The 22,952-nt window shown below is 48.0% G+C and overlaps 1 protein-coding gene across 1 annotated transcript; it reads left to right on the forward strand.

Annotated features, from left to right (window-relative positions):
- The first annotated feature begins 8,842 nt into the window (after positions 1 to 8,842).
- Positions 8,843 to 14,793, forward strand: LOC104672152 (cytochrome P450 1A2). The gene is given in 7 exon segments (XM_030931243.1): positions 8,843 to 9,664; positions 10,272 to 10,392; positions 10,844 to 10,933; positions 11,202 to 11,349; positions 12,552 to 12,638; positions 14,497 to 14,549; positions 14,552 to 14,793. Coding segments are annotated over 7 exon segments (1,563 nt in total).
- Positions 14,794 to 22,952: the final 8,159 nt, after the last annotated feature.

Genomic DNA, 22,952 nt, shown 5'->3' on the forward strand with positions numbered 1-22,952 from the left:
AGCTATTTGGGAGGCTGAGATGGGAGAATCACCTGAGTCCAGGAGGTCAAGGCTGCAGTGAGCCAAGGTCGTGCCACTGTACTCCAGCCTGGGCAACAGAATGAGACCCTTTTAAAAAAACAAAACAAAACAAAAAACTAGTATTCACTTCATAGGGTGGCTATAAAGCTAAAACAGAGATGGTTGGTGTTAACCATGTAGCACAGAGCTAGGGGCATAGCAGGTGCTCAATAAATCTTAATGTATTATTCCTTGCAGTTTCCATAAAACTAATGCAGGAAATGACCTCAAGCAGAGTCTTCCTAAAACTCTTGTGCAGGTGAGCATTCTTACTTGTGAACACCAATTGATTCAATAAATATTTTTTTGGGCCAGGTGCGGTGGCTCACACCTTTAATCCTAGCACTTTGGGAGGCCAAGGCGGGCGGATCACGAGGTCAGGATATCGAGACCATCGTGGCTGACACGGTGAAACCCCGTCTCTACGAAAAATACAAAAAATTAGCCAGGTGTGGTGGCAGCCGCCTGTAGTCCCAGCTACTCGGGAGGCTGAGGCAGTAGAATGGCATAAACCCGGGAGGCAGAGCTTGCAGTGAGCCGAGATCACGCCACTGCACTCCAGCCTGGGCAACTGAGCGAGACTCCATCTCAAAATAAATAAATAAATAAATAAATAAATAAATAAATAAATAAATAAATAAAATAAAATAAAAATAAATAAAATAAATGTTTTTCTGAATAGGTGTTCCTCAGTAGCTATGGGGAATTGGTTCCAGGACCTTCCCCCCTAGATACCAAAATCTATGGATGCCAAAGTCCCTGATATACAATGGCATAATATTTGCATATAATTTTTGCATAGTATTTGCATATAATCTATACTTTAAATCATCTCTAGATTACTTGTAGTATCTAATACAAAGTAAGTGCTATATACAGAGTTGTTGGCCAGGCATGGTGGCTCACGCCTGTAATTCCAGCACTTTGGGACACCAAAGCAGGCAGATCACCTGAGGTCGGGAGTTCAAGACCAGCCTGACCAACATGGAGAAACCCCATCTCTACTAAAAATGCAAAATTAGCTTGGCATGGTGGTGCATGCCTGTAATCCCAGCTACTCGGGAGGCTGAGGTAGGAGAATCACTTGAACCCAGGAGGCAGAGGTTGTGGTGAGCCGAGATTGCGCCATTGCACTCCAGCCTTGGAAACAAGAGTGAAACTCCATCTCAAAAAAAAAAAAAAAAAAAAAAAAGAGTTGTTAGTTATACTGTATTATTTAGGGAATAATGGCAAGAAAAGTAAGTTTGTACACGCTTAGTACCGATGCAATCATCCATCTTTTTTTCCGAATATTTTTGATCTGTGGTTGGTTGAATCCATGGAACATACAGATACGACGGCCAACTGTGTGGCTGTGTGCCAGCCCCTGCATTGGAGACTAGAGACAGGAAGAAAGGCAGAGGCTGCCTTGACCTTCAAGGAGCTCAAAGTCCAGAGGGGAGACAGTGTTATGGATGCTGCTAAGGAGGGCAGTGTGGAGGCTGTGGGAACTCAATTGTGGGGGTATTGAGACCCAGCCAGTGTGGTGACAGCTGAGCAGGGTATAAAACGATGAACCAAAGTGGCCAGGGAATGCAGGGTGGGGAGAAGGTTTCAAGCAAAGAGATCAGCTTTGGAGAAAGACAGTAAAGGTGGGGGCAAGGGTGACATGGGGGCCAACAGAGCCAGAGAGGTGAACAGGAACTTCTGCTGAAGCCTTTGGGTGCTAAGCAAAAGAGTTGGTTTTATCCTGAAATTTCTGGGGAATATTGAAGCACTTTTAAAAGGGAAGTAGTCAACATACCTCCAGAGTGGCTCAAATGAAAAAGATTGAAAATATCCGGTGGCAGCCAGGCGCAGTGGCTCACGCCTATAATCCCAGCACTTTGGGAGGCTGAAGCAGGCGGATCATCTGAGGTCAGGAGTTCAAGACCAGCCTGGCCAACATGGTGAAACCCTGTCTCTACTAAAGATACAAAAGTTAGCTGGGCATGGTGGTGGGCGCCTGTAATCCCAGCTACTCGGGAGGCTAAGGCAGGAGAATCATTTGTACCTGGGAGGCGGAGGCTGCAGTGAGCCGAGATTGTGCCACTGCACTCCAGCCTGGGTGATAGAGGAAGACTCCGTCTCAAAAAAAAAAGAAAGAAAATACCCAGTGGTGGCGAGGATGAGAAGCAGCTGGACCCTCATACACAGCGGGTGGGGATATAAACTTGTTCAACTACTTAGGAAAGTTGGAGGGTTTTTTGGTTTGTTTGTTTGTTTGTTTGTGAGACAAGGTCTCACTCTGTCACCCAGGTTGGAGTGCAGTGGCACTATCTCGGCTCACTGCAACCTTCTCCACTTCCCGGATTCAAGTGATTCTTATATGTCAGTCTCTCGAGTAGCTGGGACTACAGGTGCACACCACCATACTCAGCTAATTTTTGTATTTTTAGTAGAGATAGGATTTCGCCATGTTGGACTGGCAGGTCTCAAACTCCTGAGCTCAAGCGATCTGCCTGCCTCAGCCTCCCAAAGTGCTGGGATTACAGGTGTGAGCCACTGCGCCCAGCCAGGAAAGTTGTTTGGTAGAATCCACTATAGCTGAACATTCACCTGTCCTATGAACTAGCAATTCCAGCCTGAGCAGCAAACATGCATTCAAAAGCATGTTCAAGAATGCTCCTGGACCTGCGCGGTGGCTCACACTGGTAATCCCAACACTTTGGGAGGCCGAGAATGGCAGATCACCTGAGTCAGGAGTTTGAGACCAGCCTGACCAACATGGAGAAATCCCGTCTCTACTAAAAATACAAAATTAGCTGAGCATGGTAGCCTGTAATCTCAGCTACTCGGGATGCTTAGGCAAGACAATTGCTTGAATCCGGAAGGCAGAGGTTGTGAGCCGAGATCACCCCATTGCACTCCAGCCTGGGCAACAAGAGCTAAACTCTGTCTCAAAAAAAAGAAAAAAAAAAAAAAAAAAAAAAAAAAAAAAAGATGCTCCTGACAGCAGGGCTCATCTTAGCCCAACAGAGGTAGCAACCAAAGTATCAATCAACAATTGAATGAATGAATAAGATGTTGAGTACTCATGTTATAATGGAATATCGTGCAGCAATGAGAAGGAACTATAACTATGCCCAACATCATGAATGAGTCTCATAGAAAAGGAATGTTAAGTAACAGAAACCAGAAACCAGACACAAGAGTATACACTGCCCACTGAAATGTATACTCAAAACGGTTAAAATGGTAAATTTTTAAAAAATGTTTAATAGAGATGGGGTCTCACTATATTGCCCAGGCTGGTCTTGAACTCCTGGGCTCAAGCAATCCTCCCACCTCAGCCTCCCAAGTGCTAGGATTACAGGTGTGAGCCACCATGCCTGGCCCTACAGTGTTAAATGTTATGTTATGTATATTATTTCACCACAACAAAAAAAGTGCAGGTGGGGGACCACAGAACTGTACAACACAAAGTGCATCTTAATTTAAACTATGGTTTTCAGTTAATAATAACGTATCAAAGGCTGGGCGTGGTGGCTCACACCTGTAATCTCAACACTTTGGGAGGCCGAGGTGGGCAGATCACCTGAGATCAGGAGTTTGAGACCAACCTGGCCAACATGGTGAAACCCCATCTGTACTAAAAGTACAAAAATTAGCCAAGCATGATGGTGTGTGCCTGTAATCCCAGCTACTCGGGAGGCTGAGGCACCAGAATCGCTTGAATCTGGGAGGAAGAGGTTGCAGTGAGCTGAGATTGTGCCACTGCACTTCAGCCTCGGCAACCGAACGAGACTTTGTCTCTCTTTATTTTATTTTTTTATTATTATTATTTTTTTGAGACAAGTCTTGCTCTGTGGCGCAGGCTGGAGTGCAGTGGTGCAATCTTGGCTCACTGCAACCTCCGCTTCCGGGATTCAAATGATTCTCCTGCCTCAGCCTCCTGAGTAGCTGGAACTACAGGCATGCGCCACCACGGTCGGCTTATTTTTTGTATTTTTTAGTAGAGATGCGGTTTCATCATGTTGTCCAGGCTGATCTAGAACTCCTGACCTCAAGTGATCTGCCCGCCTCAGCCTTCCAAAGTGCTGAGATTACAGGTGTCAGCCATTGCAACAGGCCTGAGACTCTGTCTCAAAACAACAACAAGAATGTATCAATATTCACCCATCAATTGTAACAAATATATTATAGCACTGCAACATGTTAATAATAGGGGAAACTGCAGAGTGGGGGTGGCAAATGGGCGCTTTTACCTCCCTCATCATACTTTCCACTCAATTTTTCTGTAAACCAAAGACGGCTCTAAAAAAATCTATTAGCTTTTTAAAATTCCTTGGCTCCCCTCCAAAAAGTGTACATATGACATGATCTCATTTACATAAAATGCAAAAACAAGCAAAACAAATTCATGCAATAGACGTTGGGGTCATGGATACCCTTGAGAAAAGAACACAACGGGACTTCTTGGGTGCTCATGATGTCTCTTTATTACAGCTGGTTATATGTGTGTTTGTTACATTTGCAAAAATTCATCAAGCTACACATGATCAAGCTATACATGACATACGCATTTTTCTATTTATTTAGGTATTTTTGAGACAGAATCTCACTCTGTCACCCAGGCTGGAGTGCAGTCATGAGATCTTGGCTCACTGTAACCTCCACCTCCTGGATTCAAGCAATTGTCATGCCTCAGCTTCCTGAGTAGCTGGAATTACAGGTGTGCGCCACCATGCCCAGCTAATTTTTTTTGTATTTTTAGTAGAGATGAGGTTTCACTATGTTGGCCAGGCGGGTCTTGAATTCCTGGCCTCACTCAAGTGATCCTCCCACCTCGGCCTCCCAAAGTACTGGAATTACAGGCATGAGTCACTGGGCCCAGCTGACATATGCACTTTTCTATATTGTATCCTGTAATTTAATATTTTTAAGTTTTAAGAAAACATTAAAAATAAAAAGATAAATAGTCTCTCACACAGGAGGATTTCAAATAGTTTATGGAGATAATCCCTCCTCAAGGAGAAGGAGCATAACCCCCCACTCATTTGGTGTGGGCTGTGCATAGTGACTTCCTTCCAAAGGGTACAGCATGGAAAGGGAGGAAAGGAGTAACTTTACAGTGAAGAGACCTGACACGCACTACCTCAGCCAGGTAATCAAGGTCAACATCAACTCCTGTAAGTCATATTGATAGGATGTAACCTTGATATGATGTGACAAGAATGGCACCTTACCTCCAAGGTCTTCCTACCAACAAACCATAACCCCAGGCTTACCATGAGAAAAACATCAGGCACATTCCAATAGTGGGCATCCTACAAAATATCTGACCAGTACTCCTGAAAATGATCAAGGTCATCAAAAACAAGGATATCCTGAGAAACTGTCACAGCCAAGAGGAGTCCAAAGAGACATGATGACTAAATGTCATGTGATATCCAATGGGTCCTGGAACAGGAAAAGGACATTAGGTAAAACCCAAGGGAATCTAAGTAAACCATGGACTTTAGTTAATTAGAGAGACAGACAGAAAGAAAAAGTCCATTTTCTATAAAACTGAGCCTGACCTCAAACCTTAACCTTTTTCATTGAGTCATCCGAACCCAATGGAGATATAGGCAGAAAACAACCTTCCTCTTCTCCCATTCATGGTCTTCCAACATGCTCTGTTCCTCTGGACTCCCCATCCGTGTGCCTTGGCATCTTCACAGGTTGATCCCACAGTTTTCTCATTTTCAGGAATAAAAGCCCACTCACGTCTAAATCAAAACTTCCCTCTCACATCCATGCCGGGCACGGTGGCTCACACCTGTAATACCGGCACTTTGGGAGGCCAAGGCAGAAGGATTGCTTGGGCCCAAAAGTTCAAGACCAACCTGGGCAACATGGTCCGACCTCCTCGCTACAAAAAAAAATGTTTAAAAATAAAAAATTAGCCAGGCAAGGTGCACACACCTGTGATTGTGGTCCCAGCTACTCAGAAGGCTGAGGCAAGAGGATTGTTTGAGCTCAGGGGGTCTAGGCTGCAGTGAGCCATGACTGTGGTGCAGAACCCCAGCCTGGGTGACAAAGCAAGACTCTGTATCTTAAAAAAAAAAAAAAGATAGAAAACTTCCTTTTCACATCCAATTTAAGGCTTGCCCTCATCCTCCTCTTAGACCTGACTGAGATCTGGGTCCACATTAAAGACTCCTTTAGGGGCCGGGCGCGGTGGCTCAAGCCTGTAATCCCAGCACTTTGGGAGGCCGAGACGGGCGGATCACGAGGTCAGGAGATCGAGACCATCCTGGCTAACACGGTGAAACCCCGTCTCTACTAAAAAATACAAAAAACTAGCCGGGCGAGGTGGCGGGCGCCTGTAGTCCCAGCTACTCGGGAGGCTGAGGCAGGAGAATGGCGTGAACCTGGGAGGCGGAGCTTGCAGTGAGCTGAGATCCGGCCACTGCACTCCAGCCTGGGCGACAGAGCGAGACTCCGTCTCAAAAAAAAAAAAAAAAAAAAGACTCCTTTAGTATAACAAACACCATATATCCTCACGTAAGTCCATGAATAGCTGACATTTCTCATATCTACTTTCTCTTGATTTATTGATAGATAGGTATACTTTTTAAAATTTTATGGGTACATAGTAGGTATATATATTTATGGGATACATGAAATGTTTTGATACCGGTATGCAATGTGAAATAAGCACATCATGGAGAATGGTGTATCCATCCTCTCAAGCAAAGGTAAACCTTTGAGTTACAAACAATCCAATTATACTTTTTAAAGGTGTACTTTTTTTTTTTTTGAGACTGAGTCTCACTCGGTCGCCCAGGCTGGAGTGCAGTGGCACGATCTCAGCTCACTGCAGCCTCTACCTCCTGGGTTCAAGCGATGTTCCTGCCTCAGCCTCCCGAGTAACTGGGATTACAGGGATGCACCACCACACCCGGCTAATTTTTGTATTTTTAGTAGAGATGGGGTTTCACCAGGTTGGCCAGGCTGGTCTCAAACACCTGACCTCAGGTGATCCGCCCACCTCAGCCTCTCAAAGTGCTGGGATTACAGGTGTGAGCCACCGCACCTGCCCTAAAGGTATACATTTTTTAACAGAACCATTCAAAAGGAGGTTGCAGGGATCTTGACACTTCCACACTGCAGCATTAATCTCCTAAGAACAAGGATACACTCCCACATACCATGACACTCTGTTCACACCTAAAAAAATTAACATTTATTCCAGAATATCATCTAATCTCCAGTCCATGCTCACATGTCCCCAATTGTCCCCAAAAAGCCTTTTGTAAATTTTTAAAAATTTTTTTGGTTAAATGCCACATCCAGTCGAGGTTCACATATTGCATTTGGTTATGTCTCTTTTTGCATGAGGGAGGCCTCTCTTTAGTATGCAAAATCCTTATCATCTCTTCTTTTCCACTTGGGGACTTGGGCTGAAAATCAGGAGTGGCTGGAACATGCCCATTTACTGTCTGGTTTTGCAGGTTGTTGGAGGATATACAGAAGAACATCCTTCTGGAGAGGGGCCGTGAGCCTGGTTGGCCTAGACTGAGTGCCCTGGCAGAGCTCTTCCTCATGTGTGCATGGGAAAGACGCCCAGATCAGTCCAAAGGCCTAACCCACACTCCCAGACCCTACCCTACTCTTCAGAGAAATAGGCTCCCTACCCTGAACCCTGAAGAAAGCTGTACCTTCATCCCCAGGGACCCAGCACCCCTTCTGGCCTATCCCCAAAGAATCACCCTGGGCCTTGGGTAGTAGGTGGAGTTGAGGGATCATGGCCCAAGGTCAAGGGTTGATCCTTCCAACTTTGTTCAGTGATCCAGCTTTGATATTAGGTGACCAGGACAACCAGGCCAATCCGATAGCGGGTGGTGTTTATAAAAAGGCCACCCACCTAGAGCCAGATGCTCCAGACCAGCCACTACAACTCTGCTAATCTCAAGCACCTGCCTCTACAGGTAGCTTTCTTGGGACCAGTTTCTAATCTCTGGGATCCCCAATTATAGAACTTGGAAGCTAGTGGAGACAGAAAGATGGGGAGCCTGGGCTAGGTGTAGGGGGCCTGGGTTCCAGGTTTTGCTACTCAGCTCTTGACTTGTGTTTCCCCATTTTAAATGAGCAGTTTGGACTAAGCCATTTTAAAGGAGAGAGATGGGGAGGGCTTCCCCCTTAGCACAAGGGCAGCCCTGGCCCTGGCTGCAGCCCAACCTCAACCTCCAAGACTATGAGAGGATGGGGACTCATCCCTGGAGGAGATGCCCTTCCTGGTATTGATAAAGAGTGCCCTGGGAAGGGGGCATCACAGGCTATTTGAATCAGCCCTGGGACCTTGGCCTCCTCATTGTCACTGGGTAGGGGGAGCTCCTGGTCCCCTGGGTGTGTAGATGGTATCAGCAGAAAGCCAGCACTGGCAGGGACCCTTTGGTCCTGTGCCACACATGCATGCTGTGCCAAGGGCTGACAAGGGTGCTGTCCTTGGCTTCCCCGTTTTGGGGTGGTCACTTGCCTCTACTCTAGCCCCAGAAGCAGAAACTGAGAGGATGGGTGGAGGAGAGAGCCAGGGTTCAGGCTGGGAATCTTGAGGCTTCTTGCCAGCTCTCAGATTCTGTGATGCTCAAAGGGTGAGCTCTGGGGGCACAGGACACATGGTAGATGAATCTTAGTCTTTCTAGTATCCAGCTGGAAGCCAAGCACAGAACACACATCAGTGTTTATCAAATGACTGAGGAAATGAATGAATGAATGTCTCCATCTCAACCCTCAGCCTGGTCCCTCCTTCCTTTTTTCCCTGTAGTTGGTACAGATGGCATTGTCCCAGTCTGTTCCCTTCTCGGCCACAGAGCTTCTCCTGGCCTCTGCCATCTTCTGCCTGGTATTCTGGGTGCTCAGGGGTTCGAGGCCTCGGGTCCTCAAAGGCCTGAAAAGTCCACCAGAGCCATGGGGCTGGCCCCTGCTCGGGCATGTGCTGACCCTGGGGAAGAACCCACACCTGGCACTGTCAAAGATGAGCCAGCTCTATGGAGACATGCTGCAGATCCGCATTGGCTCCACACCCGTGCTGGTGCTGAGCAGCCTGGATACCATCCGGCAGGCCCTGGTGCGGCAGGGCGACAATTTCAAGGGCCGGCCTGACCTCTACAGCTTCACCTTCATCACTGATGGCCAGAGCATGTCCTTCAGCCCAGACTCTGGACCGGTGTGGGCTGCCCGCCGGCACCTGGCCCAGAAAGCCCTCAACACCTTCTCCATCGCCTCTGACCCAGCCTCCGGGTAGCAGGAGGAGCATGTGAGCAAGGAGGCTGAGGCCCTGATCAGCAGGTTGCAGGAGCTGATGGTAGGGCCTGGGCACTTCGACCCTTACAATCAAGTGGTGGTGTCAGTGGCCAACGTCATTGGTGCCATGTGCTTTGGACAGCACTTCCCTGAGAGCAGTGATGAGATGCTCAGCCTCGTGAAGAACAGTCATGAGTTCGTAGAGAGTGCCTCCTCCGGGAACCCAGTGGACTTCTTCCCCATCCTTCGCTATCTGCCCAACCCTGCCCTGCAGAGGTTCAAGGCCTTCAACCAGAGGTTCGAGCGGTTCCTGCAGAAAACAGTTCAGGAACACTATCAGGACTTTGACAAGGTGAGCCCGGGGTACAGGTGGCGAGGGGCACCTTGCAGGGCCTGGGTATGGCCCCTCCCTCCCAGCTCTAGCATGCTCAGACAGCTGCTGTGTTGCCAAGGCCTAGGAAGGCTCTGGATACCTCAGACCAGCTGTGTGACCTGGAGCCAACTCTTCCCCTTCTCTGGGCCTCAGTTTCCTCATCCTTGAAGCCCCTTTCTCAGGGCTCCTCAAAGCCCCCAAGAAAAAAGTCCTGGAAATGGGGCCCTAGCAGAGCCCTGAAATGTAGGGGGCTGATGAGTGAGAAGGCTTTCATTCTGCAGAAACCTGAATCTCAACAGAGGCTAATCCCCAGCTCTGGTATCACGTTGCTTCCCTGTGTTCACACTAACCTTTTCCTCCTTTGAAATTGGACCCCTGGGGTTATTGGAAAGAAGGGCCAATGGGGCATAAAATGACACTTTACATCATACCCAGGGCTGCTACCAGCTCCTGCTGCGAGCTACAGCCCCCTGCCTAGAGACCAAGTGGGAGGAGTAGCCCCCAGGGACAGGCGAGGGGTGTGGAGCAACGTTCAGCCTTTGACCTTGGAAGTGCCAGGGATACCTCTAAGCGTGTGCCCCCTCAGAACAGTGTCCAGGACATCACGGGTGCCCTGTTCAAGCACAGCAAGAAGGGGCCTAGAGCCAGCGGCAACCTCATCCCCCAGGAGAAGATTGTCAACCTTGTCAATGACATCTTCGGAGCAGGTGTCAGAACCCTGCCCCTCCATCCAACAATGCCTGCTGTTCACCCACAGTCTTGCCCAGTCCCTCAGTCCATCAAACAACCCGCCAACCCTACACCAGATGGTACAACATACTGAGACATGGCCTAGGATCAGGGTTTGAGCCTGGGCTGTGCCACCAATTCCCAGTGGAGACACAGTAAAGTCCTTCTCCTCCCCTAGGCTTCAGTTTCCCCATCTGAACAATAAAGTGTTCTCTGGCCTGTAAATCTAGGCCCCTGTAATTCTGGCAGCTAATTCTGAAACCTGTATCTCAAGTTTATGTTGAAAAGACCCAGCCTCTGTCCTCAGGAAACTCACGGGCTAAGGCGAGAGAAAGCTAATGCTGGGTACACACATAGTAGATAATTGGGAAATGCTGGTTTCCTTGTTTCTGTCTTCCTTCCTTCCTCACCTTACCCTACACAGTCCAGGATTTGACACAATTGCAACAGCCATCTCCTGGAGCCTCATGTACCTTGTGGCCAGGCCCGAGATACAGAGGAAGATCCAGAAGGAGCTGGGTACATGGGGGCCCCCAACCTTATGGCCAGGAGAAGCCTTGAGACCCAGTTTGTGCGTTCAGTCTACAAACACCTGTTATGTGCCTACTGTGTGCAAGCCCTGGGCACACAGTAGTGCCTGCCCTTGCCTAGAAGATGTGGGAGGTTAGTGGGGTCGCAGACTTGTGAATAGACAGTCTTGTATAGAGTGACATGGGGTATAAGAGGGGACAATTCATGGGGCAGTTAGGGCAGCCCATGAATTCTGCTTGCCCTCTGTGTTCTACAGATGCTGTGATTGGCAGGGGGTGGCGATCCCGGCTCTCTGACACACCCCAGCTGCCCTACTTGGAGGCCTTCATCCTGGAGACCTTCCGACACTCCTCCTTCGGCCCCTTCACCGTGAGGGCTGCCGGTTCTGCCCTCCCCCCTCTGAAGTCCTTGCCATATTTTCTCTTCCTGGCTTCTCAGCCCTGGCCCTGGCTCAGCATCTCCTTCCCGACCTCATTCCACACAGATCCCAGCCTCAGTCTGCCCCCATCCAGTCCAAACATAATCTAACCCCCAGCTCTCAGGAGAAAGTTCCACTTGTGATCTCAGCGCTCATTCCCCTCTGCTCATATTCCCTCCCTCCCAGTGCCCTCCGTGCCAGCCAGGTCGGCCTCAGCCTCACAAGCATGACCCTACTGGCCTCGAATTTTGGTAACGCTGAACCTTCTGCCTGGAATGCCTTCTAGTCTCTTCTCTGACCACCAGAATCCTACCCTTGCTCAAAGTCAATGCTGATGCGAGCTTCCTCTCCGCAGAAGCCTTTTGACTCATCCAGCTGGCACTGCTTCACTCCTGATGTCTTTCTTTTTTTGAGACGGAGTCTCGCTCTGTTGCCCAGGCTGGAGTGCAGTGGCCGGATCTCAGCTCACTGCAAGCTCCGCCTCCTGGGTTCACGCCATTCTCCTGCCTCAGCCTCCCCAGTAGCTGGGACTACAGGCACCTGCCACCTCACCTGGCTAGTTTTTTGTATTTTTTTTTTAGTAGAGACGGGGTTTCACCGTGTTAGCCTGGATGGTTTTGATCTCCTGACCTCGTGATCCGCCCGTCTCGGCCTCCCAAAGTGCTGGGATTACAGGCTTGAGCCACCGCGCCCGGCCCACTCCTGATGTCTTATAGGTCTTTCAGCCATCAGCACTTGATCATGCCCCGAAATTTTAACAATGTCAAGAGAGTTAGTGAGCACTTACTTCCGCCCAAATGTTGTTCCAGTTATTCCTAGAGTAAGAGGCCTGAATCCCCGGCCAGGCTAGAAACTCCCCAGGGCTGGCCCAGGCTGCCTGCTGCTTTTTTTTTTTTTTTAATAGAAAATAGAAAAGCATTTATCTGAAATTGCCTGTTTCTTGGCTCCAGAGAACAGCCAAGTGCACAGCCAGACACAAAGAGAAGTTTAGTAAATACTTGCTGAAGTTAAAGAACAGGAGGCAAGGAAGAGGGAGGATGACTCTACCCCTTCCCTGTTCCTCCCCTCTCCTCCCAGTGTAGGGATGGAGATGGCAGTGGGCAGGCTATCAGGATGGGGTGGAGGTAGGAACAACACACACCCCAGCTTTCCAGCCCTGAGTCTCACAGTGCCCTCTTCCCTCCTCAGCACAACAAGGGACACAACACTGAACGGCTTCTACATCCCCAGGGAATGCTGTGTCTTCATAAACCAGTGGCAGGTCAACCACAACCCGTGAGTACACACCCCTCATGGAAAAATGTGTGCAGGTTCAGCAGTCAGGAAGGCTGTTTGTCCCCGCTAGGAACTGTTTATATAATGAAAGGAGGGAACCTCAGTTGCTGTATAGTCTGCTCTAAATGACAATATTTACAAAGGTTTCACAAACTTTAGTGCACAGGAATCAACCAGGATGGCCAGGCGTGGTGGCTCACGCCTGTAATCCCAGCACTTTGGGAGGCCGAGGCAGGCAGATCACTTGAGGTCAGGAGTTCGAGACCAGCCTGGGCAACATGGTGAAACCCTGTCTCTACTGAAAATAAAAAAAAAAAAGAAAAAGATTAGCCAGACATGGTGGTGTACCTATAATCCCAGCTACTCCAGAGTCTGAGGCAGGAGAATCGCTTGAACTCCGGAGGCAGAGGTTGCAGTGAGCTGAGATCGAGCCACTGCACTCCAGCCTGGGTGACAGAGTGAGACTCTGCCTCAAAAAAAAAAAAAAAAAAAAAAAAAAAAAATCAACCAAGATGTTTGTTGCAGCTGATGGTTCCCCTAGGATTCTACTGTGGTGTCAGGTGGGGTGCCTCAGGCGATTCTGATGTGAATGGCCCAGAGACCTCTCTTTGGAAAGCCCCACTTTGGTGTATGGGTAGGGGGACCATATAATTTACCATCCACACTGGGACACTTGAGTGTGAAAACGCTATCAATGTTTATGCTAGTCATCATTACTCCAAAACAATAAACATAAGCCAGGACATACTGTTGAGGCCCCTTGGGAGGCATATTTTCTTTTTTTTTTTTTGAGGAGTCTCGCTCTGTCGCCCAGGCTGGAGTGCAGTGGCCGGATCTCAGCTCACTACAAGCTCCGCCTCCCGGGTTCACGCCATTCTCCTGCCTCAGCCTCCCCAGTAGCTGGGACTACAGGCGCCTGCCACCTCGCCCGGCTAGTTTTTTGTATTTTTAGTAGAGACGGGGTTTCACCGGGTTAGCCAAGATGGTCTCGATCTTCTGACCTCGTGATCCGCCCATCTCGGCCTCCCAAAGTGCTGGGATTACAGGCTTGAGCCACCGTGCCCGGCCGGGAGGCATATTTTCAGTAGGATGAAGAGACGTATGTTTTTCTTTCTTTCTTTCTTTCTTTTTTTTTTAACTTTAATTTTTAAATAGAGACAAGGTCTCCATATGTTGTCTAGGCTGGTTTTGAACTCCTGGGCTCAAGGGATTTTCCTGCCTTAGCCTCCCAAAGTACTAGGGTTACAGATGTGAGCCACCAAAACCAGCCTGTTTTAATTCTTTAAATTCCTTTTAGATAAAGTATTATTTAAAGTAAATTAATATTAAAAGGCACTATCTTTAAGGCTGGTCATTTTAGAGAGAGCTTTGTAAAAGAAATAAGCATCAGGCCAGGTGTGGTGACTCATGCCTGTAACCCTAGCACTTTGGGAGCCCAAGGAAGGTGGATCGCTTGAGCTCATGAGTCTGAGATCCCTGAAACCCCGTCTCTGCAAAAAAAAGAAAAAAAAACACAAAAAAATTAGCCGGATGTGGTGCCTGTAGTCCTAGCTACACAGGACGCTCAGGTGGGAGGATGGCTTGAGCTGGGGAGGCAGAGACTGCAGTGACCTAAGATGGCACCACTGTACTCCAGCCCAGCTTATAGGAGCCACAGGTTGTCTAAAAACAAAAAAGAAAGAAAGAAAAAGGAAAAAAGAATAAGCATCAAAGTTCAGATTGGTTCCTTCCCACTTATCCTTCATTGCTTTCAACATGTCCTCACACTTGTGACCTCAACAGAAGTCTCCCTCCCCCAGGCCCCTCCTCCCAGGGCCTCCCCAGCCCTGAAGTTCTATCTCCTCTGTTCCTCTTGCAGGGAGCTGTGGGGGGACCCATCTGAGTTCCGGCCGGAGGGGTTCCTCACCGCCGAAGCACCACCATTAACAAGCCCTTGAGTGAGAAGATAATGCTGTTTGGCCTGGGCAAGCGCCGGTGCATCGGGGAGGTCCTGGGCAAGTGGGAGGTCTTCCTCTTCCTGGCCATCCTGCTACAGCAACTGGAATTCAGCCTGCCGCCGGGCGTGAAAGTCAACCTGACTCCCATCTACGAGCTGACCATGAAGCACGCCCACTGTGAACACTTCCAGGTGCGACTGCGCTTCTCCATCAAGTGAAGGAGACGCCACCATGCTGAGGCCAGAAAGCGAGTGGGGGCCAACCACGGGGACTCAGCCCTTGTTTCTCCTCCTTTCTTTTTTAAAAAATAGCAGCTTTAGCCAAGTGCAGGGCCTGTAATCTCAGCATTTTGGGAGGCCAAGGTTGGAGGATCATTTGAGCCCAGGAGTTGGAAAGCAGCCTGGGCAACATAGTGGGACCCTGCCTCTATCAAAAAAAAAAAAAAAAAAAAAAAAAAAAAAAAAAATTAGCCAAGAGCTTGAGTGACATAGCAAGACCATGTCTCAAAAAAAAAAATATATATATATATATGTGTGTGTGTGTGTGTGTGTATATATATAATCCTTATACCATATAATTCACCTTCCTTTTTTTTTTTTTTTCTGAGACAGAATCTCACTCTGTCATCCAGGCTGGAGTGCAGTGGCGTGATCTCAGCTCACTGCAACCTCCACCTCCCAGGTTCAAGTGATCCTCCCACTTCAGCCTCCCGAGTACCTGGGATTACAAGCATGAGCCACTATGCCTGGCTGATTTTTGTAGTTTTAGTAGAGATGGGGTTTCACAATGTTGGCCAGGGTGGTCTTGAACTCCTGACCCCAAGTTATCCACCTGCCTTGGCTTCCCAAAGTCCTGGGATTACAGGTATGAGCCACCACATCTAGCCTAATTCACATTCTTAAAGTGTCGAATGACTTCTAGTGTAGAATTGTGCAACCATCACCAGAATTAATTTTATTGTTGTTATTATTTTTAAGATGGAGTCTCGCTCTGTTGCCAGGCTGGAGTGCAGTGGCGCGATCTCAGCTCACTGCAATCTCCACCTCCCATGTTCAAGCGATTCTCCTGCCTCAGCCTCCCAAGTAGCTGGGACTACAGGTGTGTGCCACCATGGCCAGCTAATTTTTGTATTTTTAGTAGAGATGAGGTTTCACCATGTTGGCCAGGATGGTCTCCATCTCTTGACCTCGTGATCCACCCGCCTCAGCCTCCTAAAGCGCTGGGATTAACAGGTGTGAACCACCGTGCCCAGCCTTTTTTTTTTTTTTTTTTTTTTTGAGACGGAGTCTTCCTTTGTCTCCTAGGTGACAAGTGATCTGCCTGCCTCGACCTCTCTCAAAGTGCTGGAATTACAGGTGTGAGCCACTGTGCCTGGCCCACAATTAATTTTAGAACATTTTCATCACCCCTAAAAGAAACCCTGCACCCATTAGCAGTCCCTCCACATTTCCCCCTAGCCTTCCTCCCCTGCCTCACCAGCCCTGGCAACTACTAATCTACTTTGTGTCTATGGATTTGCCTTCTCTAAGCATTTCATATAAATGGAATTACACAATGAGTGGTCTTTTGTGACTGGCTTCTTTCACTTAGCACAATGTTTTCAAGGCTCATGTGTGTTGTGGTGTGTGTCAGTAAGCCCTTGGTGCTTGAGTCCTGAGACCGGGTCTAGGTCTGTGCTCTCTTCAGTCGTTGATAGGCACCTCCTTCACTCCTCTCTCTTCTCTCCTTTCATGTTGTTTGACCCCAGTTTTTGAACAATTGAAGGGAACAAGGAGAAAGGGATCCAGTCTCAGGGCCAAACCCAGTTGGGTGGATGGGGATCCCCCCATTCCATTCTCAAAAGGCAGAACGCATGACTTCTCACAAGGCCTTGATTTCTTCGTTCACAGCCCAGGGGCGGATAAGCTTCCCAGAAGTGCTTGGGTTATTTGAAAAAGGCCCAGGTCTCATCAAAGGACACTATCAAGAAATTGAAAGGAGGCCAGGCACAGTGGCTCACGCCTGTAATCCCAGCATTTTGGGAGGCCAAGGCAGTCGGATCACTTGAGGTCAGGAGTTTGAGACCAGCCTGGACAACATAGTGAAACCTCATCTCTACCAAATATACAAAAACTAGCTGAATATAGTGGCTAGCCTCAGCTGCTTAGGAGACTGTAATCCCAGGTGCTCACAAGGCTGTAATCCCAGCTACTCAGGAGGCTGAGGCATGAGAATCACTTGAATTCAGGAGGCGGGGGTTGCAGTGAGCTGAGATCCTGCCATTGCACTCCAGCTTGGGCTACAGAGTGAGACTCTGTCTCAAAAAAAAAAAAAAAAAAAAAAAAAAAAAAAAAAAAAAAAAAAACTGAAAAGACAACCCACAGAATGAGAGAAAATATTTGCAAAACATATAGCTGTTAAAGCATTTATATATAGAATATATAAAGAACTCCTGGCCGGGCATGATGGCTCACCCCTGTAATTCCAGCACTTTGGGAGGCCAAGGCGGGTGAATCATCTGAGGTCAGGAGTTTGAGACCAGCCTGGCCAACATGGTGAAATCCTGTCTCTACTAAAAATACAAAAATTAGCCAGGCACGGTGGCAGGCACCTGTAATCCCAGCTACTCAGGAGGCTGAGACAGGAAAAGCACTTGAACCCGGGGGCAGAAGTTGCAGTGAGCCATGATCACACCATTGCACTCCAGCCTGGGCGACAAGAGTGAAACTCCGTCTCAAATAAATAAATAAATAAAAATATATGTATATTTTATATATATATAAATCTCCTACAACTCAACCACAAAAAAGCAATTCAATTAAAAAATGGGCAAAGAACTTGAATAGACATTTATGTAAAGAAGATATATTGATTGTATCCCTGTATCAAGATATCCCATATAACTCATAAATATATATACCTACTATGTACCCACAAAAATTTAATTTGAGGCTGGGCACGGTGGCTCAAGCCTGTAATCCCAGCACTTTGGGAGGCCGAGACGGGCGGATCACGAGGTCAGGAGATCGAGACCATCCTGGCTAACACGGTGAAGCCCCATCTCTACTAAAAAAATACAAAAAACTAGCCGGGCGAGGTGGCGGGCGCCTGTAGTCCCAGCTACTCGGGAGGCTGAGGCAGGAGAATGGCGTGAACCCAGGAGGCGGAGCTTGCAGTGAGCTGAGATCCGGCCACTGCACTCCAGCCTGGGCGACAGAGTGAGACTCCGTCTCAAAAAAAAAAATTTAATTTGAAATTTTTACAAAAGTTAGCCAGGTGTAGTGGCAGTTACCTGTAACCCCAGCTACTCCAGAGGCTGAGGCAGGAGAATTGCTTGAATCCGGCAGGTGGAGGTTGTAGTGAGCTGAGATCGTGCCACTGCACGCCAGTCTGGGAGACACAGTAAGACTCCGTCTCAAAAAATAAAAATTAAATTTAAATTTAAAAAAATAGGCCGGGCGCGGTGGCTCAAGCCTGTAATCCCAGCACTTTGGGAGGCCGAGACGGGCGGATCACGAGGTCAGGAGATCGAGACCATCCTGGCTAACACGGTGAAACCCCGTCTCTACTAAAAATACAAAAAAACTAGCCGGGCGAGGTGGCGGGCGCCTGTAGTCCCAGCTACTCGGGAGGCTGAGGCAGGAGAATGGCGTAAACCCGGGAGGCGGAGCTTGCAGTGAGCTGAGATCTGGCCACTGCACTCCAGTCCGGGCGACAGAGCGAGACTCCGCCTCAAAAAAAAAAAAAAAAAAAAAAAAAAAAAAATATAGGCCGGGTGCAGTGGCTCACGCCTGTAATCCCAGCACTTTGGGAGGCCAAGGCGGGCAGACCACCTGAGGTCAGGAGCTTGAGACCAGCCTGACCAACATGGAGAAACCCCATCTCTACTAAAAATACAAAACTAGCTGGGCATGGTGGCACATGCCTGTAATCCTAGCTACTCGGGAGGCTGAGGCAGGAGAATCGCTTGAACCTGGGAGGCGGAGGTTGAGGTGAGCCGAGATCACGCCATTACACTCCAGCCTGGGCAACAAGAGCAAAACTCCATCTCAAATATATATATATATGTATGTATTTTTTGAGACAGGGTCTTGCTCTGTCGCCCAGGCTGGAGTGCAGTGGCACCATCTTGGCTCACTGCAGCCTCAACCTCCCAGGCTCAGTGGATCGTCCCACCTTGGGACAACATATGCAGGCCACAAGGCTTGGCTGATTTTTCTGATTTTTGTAGAGATGGGGTTTTGCCATGTTGCCCAGACTGGTCTCGAACTCCTGATCTCAAGCGATCCACCTACTTCAGCCTCCCAAAGTGCTGGAATTACAGGCATGAGCCACTGCGTCAAGCCAAAAAAATTTTTAAGAGTAAATCCTGGCCGGGCACAGTGTCTCATGCCTGTAATCCTGGCCCTTTGGGAGACCAGGGTGGGTGGATCACTTGAGGTCAGGAGTTCGAGACCAGCCTGGCCAACATGGTGGAACCTCATCTCTACTAAAAATACAAAAATTAGTCAGGAGTGGTGGTGCACATCTGTAATCCCAGCTACTCGGGAGCCTAAGGCAGTAGAATCAAATGAACCCAGGAGGCGGAGGTTGCAGTGAGCTGAGATCGCGCCACTCCACTCCAGCCTGGGCAACAGAGGGAGACTCTGTCTCAAAAAAAAAAAAAAAAAGCCCGGGGGCAGTGGCTCACGCCTGTAATCCCAGCACTTTGGGAGACCGAGGTGGGTGGATCACAAGGTCAGGAGTTCAAGACCAGCTTGGCCAATATGGTGAAACCCCATCTCTACTAAAAATACAAAAAATTAGCTGGACGTGGTGGCAGGCGCCTGTAATCCCAGCTACTCAGGAAGCTGAGGCAGAAAATTGCTTGAACCTGGGAGGCAGAGGTTGCAGTGAGCCGAGATTGCGCCACTGCACTCTAGCCTGGTGACAGAGCAAGACTCTATCTCAGGAAAAAAAAAAAGAGTGAATCCTAATGTAAACTATGTAAACTATGGGTCTTAGTTAATAAAAATCTATCAATATTGGTTTGTCAATTGTAACATATATACCCTCTAATGCAAGATGTTCATAATAAGAAGAACTGGGTATATGGCAACGCTCTGTACTTTCCACTAATTTTTCTGTACCCTAAAACTCTTTTTTTTTTTTTTTTTTTTTTTGAGACAGTTTCTCGCTCTATTGCCCAGGCTGGAGTACAGTAGTACGATCTCAGCTCACTGCAACCTCCGCCTCCCAGGTTCAAGTGATCCCCCTGCCTCAGCTCCCCTAGTAGCTGGGATTACAGGCATGCGCCACCATGCCCAGCTCATTGTTGTATTTTTAGCAGAAATGGGGTTTCGCCATGTTGGCCAGGCTAGTCTTGAACTCCCGGCCTCAGGTGATCCATCTGCCTCGGCCTCCCAAAGTGCTGGGATTACAGGTGTTAGCCACCGCACCCGGCTGCTAAAACTCCTTTTTAAAAATCTCCTTTGAGAGGCCGAGGCAGGCAGATCATGAGGTCAGGGGTTTGAGACCAGCCTGGCCAACATAGTGAAACCCTGTTTCTACTAAAAATACAAAAATTAGCCAGGTGTGGTGGCACATGCCTGTAGTTCCAGCTACTCGGGAGGCTGAAGCAGGAGAATTGCTTGAACCCAGTAGGCGGAGGTTGCAGTGAGCCGAGACCACACCATTGCACTCCAGCCTGGGCGACAGAGTGAGACTCCGTCTACCAAAAACAAAAAACAAAAAAAAGGCTCCTATTAATTGTTTTTTTAAGTGCAGGCCTTCCCCTTACTCCACACCCAGCCAGGGCTGGGTACATTGTGCACACCCATAGACAGAGCCCCTATTTCTACTCTGCTGCTCCCTAATTTCACCCCCAGTGCTTCCTCCTACAAAATGAGGCAGACTTGGATTAGTTGCTCTCATAAGAGCCCTGGGTTATAAGTGCACTATGAATCTGCTGTGTTCTTTACAAAATGAGAGGGCTGTTCATTGTGTTTTATCTCCTATGTGGGAGCCAGGCCCCTCTCCACTGAAAAATAGAGACAGGAAGACAGAGCTTGTAGACGCTGAGATTTGGGCATCTCCCCTCGCCACCCACACACATCTGAACTGACTGTCTCTCTGCCTCCTCCTTAGTCTCCTTAGTTTCCTTTTCCTTTTCTTTTTTGTAGACAGGGTTTCGCTCTTTTCTCCCAGGCTGGAGTGCAATGGCGCAATCTTGGCCCACTGCAACTTCTGCCTACCTACCGGGTTCAAGAAATTCTGCTGCTTCAGCTTCCCAAGTAGCTGGGATTATAGGCACCCACCACCATGCCCGGCTAAATTTTGTATTTTTAGTAGAGACACGGTTTCACCATGTTGGCCAGGCTGGTCTCGAACTCCTGACCTCAGATGATTCACCTGCCTCAGCCTCCCAAAGTGCTGGGATTATAGGCATGAGCCACCGTGCCCAGCCAGTCCCCTTAGTTTCTGAAGACACAGCTGTATGCTTGGAGGGAACACCTGGCTATAGAGCAATTCCAGGGTACCTCCTAGGTGTGGGAGATAAAGGAAAAAAAAAAATGATGGTGGAATACTCAGAGTCCAAGAATGAGGTAGAAGGGAAATGACACAGAAAAGAATGGCTGTGCCCACCCATCTATCATGACCCCCTGTGCTATGGTTTGAATGTGTCCCCAAAAGTTCTCATGTTGGAAACTTGGTCCCCAGTGCATTAGTGTTGAGAGATGGGACCTTCAGGAGGTGATTGGGTCAGAGGGCTCTGCCCTCATGAATGAGCTAATCCATTCATGGATTAAGGGATTAACAGGTTATCAAGGGAGTGGGTTAGTTATCATGAGAGTGAGTCTCTTGTGAGCCCTTCACCATGTGATGCCTTGAGTCACCTTGGGACTCTGAAGAGAGTCACCAGCAGCAAGAAGTCCCTCACCAGATGTGGTCCCCCAGCTTTGGATTTCCCAGCCTTCAGAACCATAAGCTAAATAAATCTCTGTACTTTATAAATTATCCATTTGGTAGTATTCAGTTATAGCAACAGAAAATTGACTTAGACACCCTGTTGTCTGGAATGGACTACCCAGCCACACGGGCCGTGGAATGAATCTCTACAAAGCAAACCCTCTTTTCCTATTGTCTTTTTTATAACTGTATTAGAGATGTGCTCTGCAGAAGAAATATCCACTGGTAATTCAAGTTGAAAATTTAGTAAGAAGGTAGTTCAAATGGTGACCAACCCCAGGGTGCCATAGTCCTAGGAGTGAGTTTATAGGGCTTTGACCCTCCTAGCACCCTTTTCCAAGGAGCCCTCTTTATGTCACCATGCACATGCCTGCTGGACCTTAATTGCTACCACTTTTTCACAAAGACTAATAGAGCTTGGCTGCAATGCCATCCTTGACCAACAGGAGCTGCTGTCTAATATATGCCAAAAAGTTCCTTTAGTTTATGTTTGCTGTCTTTATTATTAATCAAAGCTCAGCTGTATCTGTCCTACAAATTATTATTCTCTAAGGTGGAATAATAATGAACCAGATCTTCATTTCTTTCTTTCTTTCTTTCTTTCTTTTTTTTTTTTTTTTTTGAGATGTTGTCTCCCTCTGTCATCCAAGCTGGAGTACAGTGGCACAATCTCAGCTCACTGCAACCTCCGCCTCCCGGGTTCATCCTGTGCCCAGCCTAGATGAACTCTTTAGAAATGAAGATCTGAGACTGGGCATAGTGGCTCACACCTGTAATTCCATCACTTTGGGAGGCCAAGGTGGGAGGATCACCTGAGGCCAGGAGTTCGAAACCAGCCTGGCCAATGTGGCAAAACCCCACCTCTACTAAAAATACAAAAATTAACCAGGTGTGGTGGCAGGCGACTGTAATCCCAGTTACTTGGGAGGCTGAGGCACGAGAATCTCTTCCCAGGAGGCAGAGATTGCAGTGAGCAGAGATCATGCCATTGTACTCCAGCCTGGGCGACAAGAGTAAGACTCCACCTCAAAAAACAAATTATTTATATATATAAAGAGTTCTTCCAGTGGTATTTTTGCCTCAACATTCTGAAAATAATAATGACTGTGTGAGTTTGAAAAAAATAGTACATTTGAGAAGTAAAATCATTAGGTTCAGTGACTCACATCTATAATCCCAACACTTTGGGAGGCCAAGGTGGGAGGATCACTTGAACCCAGGAGTTTGGGATCAGCCTGGGCAACATAGCAAGACCCAATCTCTGGGGGAAAAAGAAGAAGAAGAAGAAGAAGAAGAAGAAGAAGAAGAAGAAGAAGAAGAAGAAGAAGAAGAAGAGGAAGAGGAAGAGGAAGAGGAAGAGGAAGAGGAAGAGGAAGAGGAAGAGGAAGAGGAAGAGAGAGGAAGGAAGAAAGAAGAAGAAGAAGAAGAAGAAGAAGAAGAAGAAGAAGAA

This window comes from Rhinopithecus roxellana, chromosome 5, assembly GCF_007565055.1.
Source record: "Rhinopithecus roxellana isolate Shanxi Qingling chromosome 5, ASM756505v1, whole genome shotgun sequence".
In the NCBI taxonomy this organism is placed as follows: domain Eukaryota; kingdom Metazoa; phylum Chordata; class Mammalia; order Primates; family Cercopithecidae; genus Rhinopithecus; species Rhinopithecus roxellana.